Consider the following 15,246-nt stretch of genomic DNA (forward strand, 5'->3'; position numbering starts at 1 on the left):
ATTGCATGCTCACAATTAAATTCTGAAATACGAGGGCCAGCCTCCTTCTAGAGTATAAAATTAAGACATAGAAGAGTCAAGTAATGTGTACAGGTTTCTACTTCTTAACAAATGGAGCCTTTATTAAGGTCCCTGCTACTTTCTTTGCCTCGAACTGTTTAGCTCAAACCATGACACATTGTCTTACACAGCAGGGCAGTTCTGAAGCAAAATAAAAATGTAGTAAGTGATAGAAGTGGGCCTTGGATTTTGGAAAAGCAATGGTGACAAATGCTAGAAGCCACATTTCCAAAGAGAGGTATAATTAATCTCAAATAAATTCAAAGACAAAATAGACATTGTAGTTAGTCACACAGTTTAGGGCCCCAGGCTAGTACTTTTTCCTAAATGATCATTGCATAACAATGTATGTACTAGTATTAGGGTCTAGTTTTCAGTGACTGTTGCCAATTAAAAGTCTAGGCAATAGTGGAGACTACAAGCCTGCTGACATAGTTATAAGAACTTTCTCTAAGGTTAGAAATTTCATCATGAGAGCAAGGGACTACTAAGCATTTGGTATTTAACAGGCGTAAGTGAGGCTTATTTGCATAAGAAAATTCTCTTTTAGTTCATCAGTTCTGAGTGTTTGAGGTACTTTTTTTTTTGCATTTTTATTTGCTGTTTTATAGAGTAAAAGTATTATAAATGCCCTGCGGTAGTTGTGTGATAGCTGGAGACTGGAGTTGAGGAGCAGAGAGCAGAGGTTTCTATTTTGCTCATTTCTCTATATCCAGAACCCACTGTAAGGGCTGGCTCATAGCAGCTCAGTAAAGATTTAAGCCTTTAACTATGAAGGGAGTGCTTTGTATGCATGCTCTTGTTCCTATTATTCCAGACTTCTGTATAGAGCCCTGTCCTCTTCATGTTGTGTAGACAAAGAGCCATGGAATATGTATACATTCAAGAACCTTGGTTCTGGGGTCCCGAGAGGGGCACAGATTTATAGGGTTTTTTGTTCTTACCTTCGTAAAGTTTTTTAACCACTCTTGAACATTCTTTCTTTTTTTTAAATTGAAAATAGATTCTTCTCTCATACAGTACATCCAACCACAGTTTCCCCTCTCTCCATTCTTCCTAACTCTCCACCACCTTTTCTCTTCCCCAGATCCGAGATGACAGCTACTGAGGACAGGACAATATACAGTAAGACAAGGCATAAGCTTGAGACTGGACAAGGTAGCCCAATAGGAGAAAAAGAGTCTCAAGAGCAGGCAGAGATACACCCGCTCCCACTGTTAGGAGTCTCGCAAAAACACCAAGCTAACAGCCGTAATATACACAGAGGACCTGGTGAAGAGCCATGCAAGCTCCTTGCTTGCTCCTTCAGTCTCTGTGAGTCCACATGTGTCCAGCTTAGATGATTCAGTGTGTGTGTGTGGGGTGCTTGATGGAGATTTATACTCTGTTTAAATCTTGATTTAGACTCTGTCTGCAGGCTGTCTGGTTGTGGGTCTCTGTACCCACTCCAAGTGTGGCCAGAGGAAGTCATTCTGATGATGACTGGACAAGGCACTGATAGCCAAGTCTCTGGGCCCTCAAGGCATGTAGGTCATGGCTCTCTCTCATTCTGTGGGTCTCAAGTAAAACAAACATTAATTGGCCACACCCACAAATTCTGTGACACCATTGCCCCAGCACGTCTTCCAGACAGGACATCCTGTAGGTGGAGGGTTTTGTGGCTGCATTAGTGTCCAGGTTTTTCTTTTTGTAGCCTGCAGAGTACCTTCTCATGCCAAAAAAGATTAGAGTGTAGGGATGAAGGCTCTATACAGGGACCAGCTCGACCTCTCTATGTTCAAAGAAATGTGTAGATTTGTCAGTGGCAGTGACCCCACCCCGCAGACACTCTCTGGAGAGTGACCTTCTGTTTTAGTGTCAGCCTGGGTTGTTAGGGGTCTCCATGGGACCTCCTTGGCTAACAACTTAACAAATGTAACCAAGTTTCACACTGGAAACTTGCCTGGCTCCAAAGATGGCCAGTTTAGATCTGTCCTCCAGTACTAGTCCTCACTAGGGTCACATAGATTCCAGGACGTTTCCGCTGCACTGGGTTTAACCCCCCACCCTCCAATGCTCCCCGGTTCCAGCTATCTCTTTGTATATTTCTCCCTGCCCACTTGATCCCTCCTGCTCTTGTCACCACCCCACCCACAGTCCACCTGCAGAATCTGTTTCCCCTTTCCAGGGAGAGCCCTGATTCCCCCCCCCCTCCCAGCCTTTCCATCTACCTATCCTCTTTGGATTTGTGGGTTATAGCTTTATTATCATGTACCTAACCACTAATATCCATTTGTAAGTGAATTATAAACCATATCTTATCTTTCTGGGTCTGTGTTACCTCACTCAGGATAATTTCTTTTTCTAGTTCCCATCCCTGCAAATTTCATGTCTTTTTTTTAAACCTCTGAGAAACACTCCCTTGTGTAAATATACCTCCTCCCTTTCCTTCCCTTTCCCTCTCCTCCCATACTCTCCCCTCCCCCCCCTTTCCTTTTTTTTTTTTTTTTTTTTTTTTTTTTTTTTTTTTTTTTTTTTTTTTTTTTTTTTTTTCCCAGACAGGGTTTCTCTTTAACAGCCCTAGCTGTCCTAGAACTTGTTCTTTAGACCAAGCTGGCCTTGCACTCACAGAGATCTGCCTGATGGTGGGCCGTGGTGGCCTTTAATCCCAACACTCTGGAGGCAGAGGTAGGAGGATCTCTGTGAGTTTAAGGCCAACCTCCTCTAGGAGAGCTAGTTCCAGGACAGGCTCTAAAGCTATAGTGAAACAAAACAAAAAAGATCTCAAAGTAGTTTTGATTTGCATTTCCCTGATGACTAAGGAGGCTGAACATTTTCTTAAGTGTTTTTCAGCCATTTGAGATTCCTCTATTGAGAATTCTGTTTAGATCTGTGTCCCAGTTTTTTTAATTGGATTGTTTGGTTTTTTTTTAATGTCTAGTTTCTTGAGTTCTTTATATATTTTAGATATTAGCCCTTATTGGATGTGGAGTTGGTTAAAATCTTTCCCCATTCTTTAGGTTGCTGTTTGGTCCTATTGACAGTGTCCTTTGCCTTATAGAAGCTTTTCAGTTTCTTGAAGTCCCATTTATTGTTGATCTTAGTGCCTGAGTTATTGGTGTTCTGATCATAAAGTGTGCTCATGTGTTGAACATACTTTCACTGAGTTGGGTTCTCCCTCACACCCTCGAAAAAGAGGTGACTGCAATGGTGAGGTGACAGTAGATACCCCTTCTGGTCCCGTGCAGTAGCTGGGAACTCTGTTCTGCACCAAACTGTCAGGGCTGACTGATAGCCATTCAGATGGTTTGTGCTCCCTTCATATGCTGGAAAACGAGATTCATTTCTAAATCTCAAAATCCCTGTATATGACCAGAGAGTGAAACAAGCATGATGCCTTGCCCTGACTGCTGATCGAATCCATATTTCATGGTTCCTGCTTTTTATGCAAGGTGAGGGCTCAGAGTTTCTGAGACGTCAAAGAGGGATAGTAGTTATCAAGTGAGTATTTTGTACCTTGAATTGCGATTTTGTTTTCTTCTCCTTGTGAATTTTACTTTTATTATTGAATTTCATGCCTTCCTTTTACTTACTCACTTGTAGCATGGCAGAACTAAAGATAAAATTCTTTTTGCATGGTATAAAATGGTTTTTGGTATCAGTATGTTCTCAAAAACGACATTAAAAGGTAATTTATTAAACTATATAACCTACATTAAATTAAGGGAGACCTCAGTTATTGAATATAATACAGTTGAGTATCATTTGTACCTAGTCTAGCCGTTTGTCTTTGGTGTCATCACAGGCTCTTAAGTAACGGTTCTTTCCCGTTTCAGGAAAGGGAACATTTCTCATGCCCATTCCCAAGTCCTGGATTACTGTCATTCTAATTCCGGTCCTGCTTTTCAGTTTGAAGCCCATTTCCTTTTTCTAGAATGCTAATAGCTTTTTATGATAGAGGAGCTCCAGGCAGGAGACTAGCAGAATACGAGTGATACAAAGGATGCAAAGTTTTCTAATAGGTTATTTTAAATTGTTTTTTTTCTTTGTTTTGCCCAAATATTGAAGGATAATTTTTCTTTAATGTGTACCCCAACACCCCCTCACATGCGCTTTCATGTCTTGGTCTTATGACTTCACTTCCATTTCTGTGGATCTCTTTTCTATCTGATGTCAGTAGAGGAAAATGTCAAAGGAAATACTGGGTTTGCATGTACATTGAATTTTCACAAGCCTAACCTTTTTCCAATTATCCGTGCCTGTATGTGCTCACACAAGTGCATTATGGGGTGGGGAGCACGCACCCATGGCCTGTTTGCTGAGATCAGAGGACAGCTTTGTGGGGTAGATTCTCTACTTCCACCTTTCTCTGTATTCTGGGAATTGAACTCAGGCCACCAAGCTTATATAGTAAGTACTTTTGTGTTCCCCACCCTGACCTTTAAAATACCATTTAGAGGTTGGTGAGATGGTCAGCAGCTAAGAACACATACCTCCTCTCGTAGAGCTAAGAACACATACCTGCTCTCGTAGAGGACTCGAGTTTTGTCTTCAGTGGCTCGTATCAGGTGATACACTGCCATCTTAAATTCTAGGTTCAAGGATTAGATCTCCTCTTCTGGGTTCTTTCTGTAGGCTCCTTGACTACGTGCACCTACCCTCCAGCCCAACACATTCATATACACATAATTAAAAGCAAACCAAATATTAATAAAATAGAATAAAATCTAGGAAAAGTAATGGAATAATTTTTGAGATTTGCTGACAGTACATATTTTTCTGTTATAGATATTATAGCTTGATCAAAGGCCCAATGATGAGGGTTTTTCTCATGCAAACACATCAATGCAACTTTGAAGTTCATTTTCAGGTCCTTTATTTTTGAGGCTGGGTTTCTCTATGTAGTCCTGGCTGTCCTGGAACTTGCTCTGTTTGCTCTGTAGACCAGACTCGAACTCAGAGATCTTCCTGCTTCTGCCTCCCAAGTGCTGAGATTAAAGGTGTATGCCACCACCACCTGGTCCATTTTTTTTTCAGATAGGGAAAGGCAGATTATTGAATAATTAAGATAAAAATTTGTGTGATCATAATTGTAAATTATTTGTTTCTTTTGAATAAAGGGCCTGACAAGAATTAAGTACATAAAATAATGTCAGGAGAAAATAATATTGAAATAAAAATACTTGATTATTAATAAAACAGTACCATTTGTACATAATGGTAAGAGAAGACATGGTATATGACCCTACAAGGTAAACAGTGAAGGAGTGTGGAACAGTAAAGTGCCAGAATTGACACAGGTTTTCACAGATGCAGGAGAGTCTTAGGCACATCACTCACTGTATTTATGCCTTAAGTCAAGTGACCTAATTATATTGATTGCCCATCTTTTCACCTATAAAATTAGGAGGGAATTTAGCTCACAAGTCCTGATGCACTCTTTAAAAGTGACATATGCAAATTGCCTAGCACATTCTGATAATTTAGAGTTACTACTTTTGTCAAGAAAATAATGGTAATAGTAACATGCAAATAGGCAGACATTTTTATGAAAATGTAATAGTTTTTATTCACGTTGTAGTTATTGAATGTCTAATGTAGCTATAGGTTTAAGTTAAGCAGAAAAACTTAAACCATTTCGAATATTATTGAATATTATAGAGTATATTGTTATTTTAATGTTCTTTAGGTTAGAAATACTTTTTGGGTAGCTAATAATATTACATTGTCATGTTATTTAGGGAGGAAAAAAGACAAAATTACAAATACATATATCTACAAGCTAAGACATCTTGCAAATTAGAAAATTAGCAGGAATTTTTAAATTTTTTCTTTAATAGTTCTTCATTCTGTTGTATTTTAGTCTGATGCTGGTCAAAGAATTAGTGACTGGTACTAACTGTATAAAAGTTTTGGTATAAGATGTTTAGGAACTGTATCTGTTTCCCTATTTCTCCCTCTGCAAACCCCTAGAAACATTGTTACTCCTTTTATTCCCACTAGGAAGCAGGTCAGTGACAGCTGTGTGCTTGTGTGGGGGAGGGCTGGGTTTTTGTCTGAGATGGCCGTGTTTAGGATGGCTGGTCTAGACTTCCTATCCTCCTGCTGAGTCATCTCTGCTGAGCTCACAGACACGAGTCACCATATGCTGTTCAAGGGTAGAATTTGATATGAACTAGTGCTTCGGTTGGGTGCCCTCAAAAATTGTGTTTTCTTCTAAACTTCTGAAATCATATTTTTAAATCTTTAAATATTTTTCTTTTTCTTTTTACTAGCACATGTAGGAAAGCTCTGTAGACTTGGCACACAGAAGCCATCGCTGAGATTAGTCTGTTTATAACTGAACTCGCGATAATATGCAAATCAATCTGAGTTTTTATTTCTTCATCTCACCGCTTTGTTCCTTTGACTTTGATTTCTAGAGCTTCCAAATAATCTAGAATGTTCTTTTATAATTGTAGTGATCTTGCTAGTATAGTTGTGTGTGTAGGTCAGAGAAGCAAAGGAGTAATTAATTAATTAATCACAGGAACGGTGACGCAGTGATCGGCATGAGCCATCTGACACGTGCCTAGTAGCCGTGTGATTCTGAGGTTTTATAGTTAGTTTCCCTTAGAAGCTAGTTTCCTCAGTTTTTGTTTTCTATAGATTTCATCTGTTGTACAATTAGAAACTATTTAAACTGCATCTAAAAGCTCCATTACTACCTTTTGGTATTAATTAGTATTTATTATCCATTTAGAACATAGCCTTCCTCAACCCTCTATCATAAAGAATTCTATAAGCCTTGTCGAGGTATATATGGAATTCCATTATCCATTATCAGACTATATCCCTGAGAACAAGGGAAACAATCATGAGTGTATTTTTCTTTCCTTTTGTTCTAGCAGGTGGCATTAGTTGTACACCAGTCATATATTAGACATTGTACTTACAACCTGTATGTAATTATATTATCCAATGTATATCATTATAATATAATGTATATTACTCAATACATGCTTCAAATTTTTTCCTTTTACTCTGAGCATGAAATTGTAAGTAACTAAAAATTATGTTGTGTGTAATGATGGAATTGATGCATGATTCCTGATGAATGATTCCTATTTACTAATTAAGAATTGTTATGCCAGTTCCATTGTAGGTATTCTGTAAATATTTGCTGAACAAGAAATGTGAAGTATTGCCCTCAGTTTGCTTTACAAAGTAAAATGGAAGACCGTGTGTGCTGCTTACCGCTTAGTATCTAGGAGTCATGCCTCTAATTTACTTTCTCTTCCTGTAGGAAAGACGGCTAAAAGAAAGAGAAGCCAGAAGAGAAGCCAACAAAAGACAAACAAAGGTAAGGAGGTGTGGTGTGTGTGTGTGTGTGTGTGTGTGTGTGTGTGTGTTTCAGTTAGGATCTTCATATCTTAATTTTGTTTTTTGTTTTTCAAAAAATACGTCAGCTAAGGTATTTGACAAAGAGAACTTGCAATCTTTTGTAATATTGAAATTAATTTAAATCCTTACTTTCCATTTCCATTTATTTTTATGTTCATTTTTATATCAGGGTATTCAGATCTAGTTGGGTTTGAGCCCTTGTGGCCTATTGTTTACTTTCTCATATTTGTTTTTCTTTATAAAATATTAAAAATGCTAGCTTGCAATCTGGATTGCTTGACTCCTGACCACCTTTTCTATTAAATACAGAAGACAGTTGACTTTGAGGGCCAACTCTGGCAGGATTAGCATACCTGTCATTTTTAGACTAAAAATATAGCTCATTTGTGCTCACTTGGATAATTTGATAATAGATTACTGTGAGAACATTGGCTACTTCACTTCACCTTCGAAAATCTAGATGAAACATTCTATAGGCTTTAGTGTATAGTTTCCCTGGAATATGTATGTAAAGTTATAAGCGCCGTCCATATACAGCTATGTTCTTTAATATGGCATGCTTAACACTGAGGCAGTTTCAGCTCCTGCCTTCTGAGGACATTTAATAGAAATGATTTCCTAGACCCAGGGCCAAATACTGAATGCCATTTCTCTTGCTGTATGTGCTTTGTCTGACTAGCCATGATTTTTTTTTCTTGGCAGTTAGCAAAGATCTGATTCTCTTGAGTAAACCCATAACACAACGTTCTTTGTCCTGACCACTCCCATACTGGCCATAACACTTAGATGATCACTCTAGTTGTAGTTTTGAAGTGGGCAGCAGCTACACTATAGTGTAAGAGGAAAAGACTGCGTTGGGTCACTATTAAAGAGCACTCTCTGCAAACGTGTCTGAAATGAAAGCTCTAGAATGTGCAGCCTGATTATTCAGGCTTCTGCATATGTTTATCATGCAAGGTTAAAGTGTCATGGCCTGGAAACTGGATCATTGGAACTGTACTGGATAAATACAAGTAAAAAAGAAAATCTTACCCTTCATGAAAACAGTTGGCATTATGTGTATTTCGTGTTCAGTGTTAAAATAAACCCATTTTGTTTTACTAAGAAGCCTTCATTTCCACATAGGAAAGAAAGTCATGTTACTTCTTCCTTTGTTTTTACATTTGTATGTAGAGCCCATCTTTGTATTTGTGGGCTCCCTGTCTTAGAGTTTTCTGTCTGTAGACCAGAAGTGTGGTTAACCTTGCATCTGTAATGAACATGGACAGAGTTTTTTCATTAGTGTTTTAAAGATTTTATTTTTGTTGATGTACTTGTTTGTGGTGGTGTGGAGGGATGTGCACTTGTGTGCAGGTGTCTGTGGAGGTCAGGTCTCCTGGAGTTGGAGCCACCTGATGTGGGTGCTGAGAACTGAATCGGGTTCCATGGCAGAGTAACCACTGAGCCATCTCTTCAGCCTTTGTCATTGTTTTTACAAAAATAATTTCAAAATTACATACAGCTTACGTAGTATTGGGCATTATAACTCTGGCATGATTTAAAGTATAGGAACTTGGACATTTTCAGGTTTGGGTATTGAGGATAGATAAGGTTCTTGTCTTGGAAATAATTTCCCTTGAGTCTTGAGAGAAGACTACTTAGTATGGTTTATTTTTATATTTATTGATGCTGTGTGCTTGGTGTTTCATAATCGACTGAATTTTAAGGAATTATTTTCACTTATTAGCCTGCTTCTGGGTTCCTTTTCTTTAATCTCTCTATAGATGTTGTCTGTGTTTTGTTTTGATCCTATTTCTGTTGTGGAAGTCAACTTATAGCCTGCTGTTAAGATTTTCTTTTAAAGCTGATCTCAAATGTGAACTTTCTGGTGAAAACCTGCCTTTCTTTTTTATGTTTCTCCTGTGGAATTTTTTTTTTTTTTTTTTTTTTTGACAACCAGGAAAGGAGAGGCTTTCTTGTCAGAAGACGTTTTACAGCCATGAGGACTGTGCCGAGTGATCATAAGTAAAGGGGGAAGGCTGTGCCAGTGATGAATTCTTCTGATCAGCCAGGACCCTTAGTAACCACTTACAGTCACTGTGAATAGTTGAGAAACCCAGAGCCCTCTCCTTTGAGTGGTGTTGCTATAGGGCTGAATGGTACTTGATAACCATGTTTCTCACATTCCCCAGTATACTGTGGTAAAATGAAAGTATAGTGAATCTCTCAGAAACTTGATAATATTATTTTGAACAAGTTTTTATCTATAGTCTGTTGAAAGAAGAATATGAGAGCGAAATTATCATGATGACTTCCCAAGTACCCAAAAGTTAGTGATTTGGGAGATACAGATTTTTAAAATTACATATATATTTATTTTATTGGTATCTGTGTGCGTGTGTGTGCACACATATGTGAAGGTCAGAGGACAAGTTGCTGGCGTTCTGTCCTTCTACCACGTGGGTTCTGGGTTGAACCAGATTGTTAGACTTGTCAAACATCTTTACCCACTGAGCATTTTACTGACCCAAGATATAGATCTTTTACGTATGACAAGTTTCCTTATAAAGAAGTACTGAACAACAGGACTGCTTCTGTTTAATCTAACAAAATGATAAATAGTTGTTGTGGTGATCAACAGAGTACATCGGTTCTGGAGTTATGACAAGCTGTATGGGATATACAGCCCTGTCTCATTGTTTAGCTAGGTTTCCTGTTGCTCTGGTGGCTGGTCACATGTGCTAACTGTAATATCTGATGACTGGGAGGAGTTTTTCATTTATATAAAGAAAAAGACAAGCAGTGTGGAAACTTGAGATGCATCTTCATATTTCTCAGGGCTCTGGTAATTTTTAAAAAGTAGGATTTCTTAAGTACAAGTGTGATGCTGATGAAATAGGAATTGGTGATAAAGGAACAAAAAGAGCCCCTTAGACTAACACTGGAAAGTAACATGTTGAAATTTAAAACAATTCATACATTTTGAGGTTGAAGTTCTATAAGCATTATAAATCTTTCTAGTTTTGTTGCTGGGATGCTTAGTTTACTTGACAATAATGTTTTGTTTTGTTTTCCCCAAGACAGGGTTTCTCTCTAGCTTTGGAGCTTGTCCTGGAACTAGCTCTTGTAGACCAGGCTGGCCTCGAACCCACAGAGATACGGGATTAAAGGCATGCGCCACCACCTCCTGGCTGACAGTGGTGGTCTTAAGAATAGTTTACCCAGCAGGTAAAGGCAAATAAAAGCAGGAAATAGGGGAGAAAAAAAGGTTAAATAAAAGGCAGGGGTAGAGAGGAATATTATGGAAGAAATAAAAAAGCAGAAAGAGCTGAGGAGAAAGAAAAAGATGTACTAAGAATGAGAAAGTGCATGCAGCAGCAGACTCAGCTCAGACAGAAAGTACATAGGGAGAATTTTCTCCACACTGAAGCGGAGCTCATCAACTGACAGTAGCGGTCAAGAGATGGGCCTGAGCCTTTGCAGCCTGTATCCCCCTCTGACTCTGAAGCCCCAGCCGCCTGCATCTCATTCACAGGGCTGTCACTCCGGCAGCATGACGAATACTTCGGGTGTCTGAGAGTATGAGAAAAGGCCCTGTGCCTGTACACATCTCAGTGCTGTGTTTGCTTCCTGTGTTCCCAGCACCGTTGGGAAACAGCCTCAGCTTGAACAGTAGCAACCCCAGGGATTATGAGTTTGGGAGTTTGGGCAGGGTGAGTTAACCTGTCTAGCCCACAGACTGCAAAGCTAAATGTGGCCACCAGAGGCCCTGACATATCAGAGAAACTATTAATGTGAAAATAGTCTGACCTGTCAAATGCCAACACCAACATATGCCATAGAAAAGAGTTGGTCTCTTAGTTCGGTTTCTGCTGCTGTGATGGAGGCCATGACTAAAAGCAACTTGGGAAGGAAAGGGTTTATTGCAGCTTACAGCTGTAGGGCATTTTGAAGGAAGTCAGGGCAGAAACTTAAGTCAGAAACCTGGAGACAAAAACTGATGCAGATGCCATGGAGGAACACTGCTTACTGGTTTACTCCTAATGGTCTGCCTGCTTTTTTTTATACAACCCAGGATCACCTACCCAGGGGTTGTCCCACCCAAAATGATCTGGCCCTTCCATATCGTCATTAATCAAGACAATACCCCACAGACTTGCCAAACAGGCCAATATTACAGAGGCATATTCAAATTTACACCCTCCAACCCCCACCATATATATGATTGGCTGGCAGTTTCCAATTTTCAAAGACCCAGAAAAAAAACTTCTATAAAGTGTAATGTGGGGGGGGGGCGTGCAGGGGGGATTATGATGCTTCCTTTTCTTGTACAAGGTTTTAGAGCTTTCACTTAGAAATAAATCGCTCATTTTAAGGTACTGTCTATATTAGTAACTGAGTATATTGGAACGAGGTATTTTTGCTTCTCTAAATGACAAAGTAGTTTTACTGTGTTACATGTAAAATTTTTGTTTTAGGTTTTTTTTTCTTTCAAGGGTAGTCTGCTCAGTCAGTAAATTTCCCAAAGAGATGAATGTAGTTGTGAATGCCTTTCATTCCAGTAGTGTTGGGAGAACCAGGGGTTCAGAGTCATTCTCAGCTATGTAATGAATTTGAGACCAACCTGATTACACAAGACCTTGTTTTTTTAAGGTTCCCTAAATAAAGTCATAAGAAACATCCAAGCCAACAGTTGTGCAGATTTACTGTAAGAAACAAAAGCATGAACAACAAAGCAACATGACTTCTCCAAAATACCATAGCTTTTCAACTTTGTAATTCAAAGGTAATGAAAGAAGTAGTGCTGGGTGGAGATCGCAAGTTTCCGAATAAGAATGATCAGTGAGTTATTTCAAAATAGATACAAGCGAATAGATATTCATCAATAGAAGAAAAGGCAGAAAAAAAATGGAGCTTCAGCAATATGAATTAAAATAGTTACAACTATGGAAGGAAAAAAATTCATCAAGGAAATTGAAATGAAAAACCAAAAGAAGTAGGAAATGGGGCCTGGAGAGATGGCTCCTTAAGAGCATTTGTCACAGAGGCCTCAAGTTCAGTTTTCGTCCCCCGCATGCGGTTTACAGACCATCTGTAACTACAGTTTCAGGGCTATGAAGTTTTCTGACTCCCATAGGCACCAGTCTTAATTTTTAAGAAGACAATGGAAACTGAAAACAAAGCTGGCATGGCTATTCTGATACTTCATAAATTTCAAAGTAAAAGTAGTTTATTCAGCAAGATGATAGATATTACATGTGCTCTGAATTGTTGTAATATGAGCGGTGGGCTATGTTCCTGGCACCCGGCCGCCTGCACAGCTAGCTTTATACCCAAAATAATTACACGGAAACTGTATTCTTTTAAACACTGCCTGGCCCATTAGTTCCAGCCTCTTATTGGCTAGCTCTTACATATTGATCTAACCCATTTCTAATAATCTGTGTAGCCCACGAGGTGGCTTACTAGGGAAGATCTTAGCCTGCGTCTGTGTTGGGTGGGAGAATCATGGCGACTCACTGATCGGCTTCTTTCTCCCAGCATTCTGTTCTGTTTACTCCACCCACCTAAGTGTTGGCCTATCAAATGGGCCTAGGCAGTTTCTTTATTAATTAACCAATGAAAGCAACAGATTAGAAAGAAATCACTCCCACATCAGTGAATATTTCATAAAACAAGCAATGAGTGTATAAAAGGTCTGATATAGTTCCTGATACAGTAATAGTGGGTGATTTTGATATATATATTTATATATATGCTTTTATAGATAGGTCATCCAAACCTAAAATCAATAACAAAATGTAACTCTCCAAAATCAAACCATAGAATATCTCAAATGGACCTAATAGGTATCTGCAGAATATTTTATTTGGTCAGAAACAATCACCCAGTGATGTTAAATGACACCTGAGTGTACTATAGTTTGGGTTTATTGACAATTAAAATGCAAGAATAGCTTTTAGTATTCAGTACAAAGCTTACAGTTATATGGTATAAACAGAAACATCTGTATTCCTAATAGAATCCAAGACACACACACACACACACACACACACACACACACACACACGGGGGGGGGGGGGAGAGAACTGATCTCTCATCAAAAGAAGCCAGGGTTCTTCCTTTAATCTTTAAAACAGGAGGAAGTTCAGTGGAAAATGAAAACATACTGAACATAGCTTTGTAGTGATTATTCAAAGTCATTCTTGGTTTTGGAGGTGGGTGATAAGGGTAAATGATTTTCTATTTTTAAGAATTTATGGGATCTACTACAGGTTTGTGGAAAAGACATTTGGGGATACATTTTTTGCTCTTTGTTACATGTGGGCTATAGAGTGACAAAGCTTTATTGTTTCTTCCTTGTAAGCCATAAAGACTTTTTAGGAGAGCACCATAAACTAGTGCCCCAAAGACTATAAAGTTAGTAACTAGAGAAATTTCTCCCTGCAAGTAATCATGTCCCTAAGAAGAATTCGTTTATTCTTTCTGACATGGTATTTTGTGCATTTGTTTATTTATTTTCTATGTTTTTTCTTTTTGACCTTCTAAGAAATTATAGATAAATACTTGGAAACTAAAATTTTATTGCTGTTATTATTATCAACTATAAATGATTCATCTTTGGTGTATTTTCTTGCTTTGGGGAAAAGATATTGACAGGTCTCAGTAATGTTTTATGAAGATTTTTTTCTTTTCCATGTTTTTTGTTATTGGTGTATTTCAGGATTGAAAGGTTTCTTTACTTGAAGAGAACTCTTGAATTTGTTATTTGTATGACATGTTGGTATAGATGTTTTACATCAACTGGAATGTTTTAGCCTTTCACACACTTTCATCAAGATTATCATACTTGAACAATAAGCTTATGAAATAAGTGGAAATATTACAGTTCTTCAACTGTTGAAGTTTGAATCAAGAAGTCTAATTATCTGACTTGGACTAGATTACATTTAATTGGTGGGATGAAACATCTTAGGACTCAACAAAGGTCTTTTCAGCTTGTTCAGGAGTTTTTTTCTGTTTTGTCTCTTGAGATTTTTACTTTAACAAATCCTACTTGTATTGCCTTGGGCAGTATCCAGAGTGTTTAAGAAGGAGTAGTCGAATAAGTCCCTGAGTTTACCTCTGTTCTTCATCTAAACCATTGATGATTTACATGTCAAATGGCTCTAGTTCCCTAAACTTTACTTTTCCTTATTAATGCAGTCATTCTGGAGAAATGTTGGTAGTCTCTGGTAAAGTGAATGTTTGCCTGTGCAGTGTGCCACGCTTTCTGACTAGGCATGGAACTAAAGAAATGCATACATGCTTATACCGCATTTTGATGGAGGAGGGTCATATGTCTATTGGTTAATAAAGAAACTGCCTTGGCCCTTTTGATAGGACAGCAGCTTAAATAGGCGGAGTAGACAGAACAGAATGCTGGGAGAAAGAAGCTGAGTCAGGCAGTCACCATGATTCTCCCATCCGACACAGACACAGGTTAAGATCTTTCTTGGTAAGCCACACCTCGTGGTGCAACACTCATTAAAAATGGGTTAATCTAGATGTAAAAATTAGCCAATAAGAGGCTAAAGCTAATGGGCCAAACAATGTTCAAAAAAATACAATTTCCATCTAATTATTTTGGATAAAGCTAGCTGTGTGGAGCTGGGCGGGAAGGCAGCCTGCCGCCGCTCCTCACTGTAACATCGGTCTTATCACATAGACACTAGTTAGAACCTCAAACATTGGAAGCTACCCACATTATAGAATAAGTAAATTGTAGTGTCTTCATACACTGAGATATTACATGTCTATCATTGCTGTAGAGGAACAGGAACAAATTTCACAAATATAAATTGA

General features: G+C 38.5%; 1 protein-coding gene across 2 annotated transcripts in view; it reads left to right on the top strand.

Moving 5' to 3' along the window:
* Positions 1–15,246, top strand: part of Ddx10 (DEAD-box helicase 10) — a 164,205-nt gene that overhangs the window by 92,252 nt on the left and 56,707 nt on the right. For both annotated transcript variants that reach the window (XM_050119479.1, XM_050119480.1), the window contains exon 16: positions 7,325–7,381. In XM_050119479.1, the coding sequence (XP_049975436.1) occupies positions 7,325–7,381 (57 nt within the window). The remainder of the gene's footprint in view (positions 1–7,324; positions 7,382–15,246) is intronic.

Source organism: Alexandromys fortis, unplaced genomic scaffold (assembly GCF_014885135.2).
Source record: "Alexandromys fortis isolate MF-2015 unplaced genomic scaffold, M_Fortis_MF-2015_v1.1 scaffold_167, whole genome shotgun sequence".
Classification (NCBI taxonomy): Eukaryota; Metazoa; Chordata; class Mammalia; order Rodentia; family Cricetidae; genus Alexandromys; species Alexandromys fortis.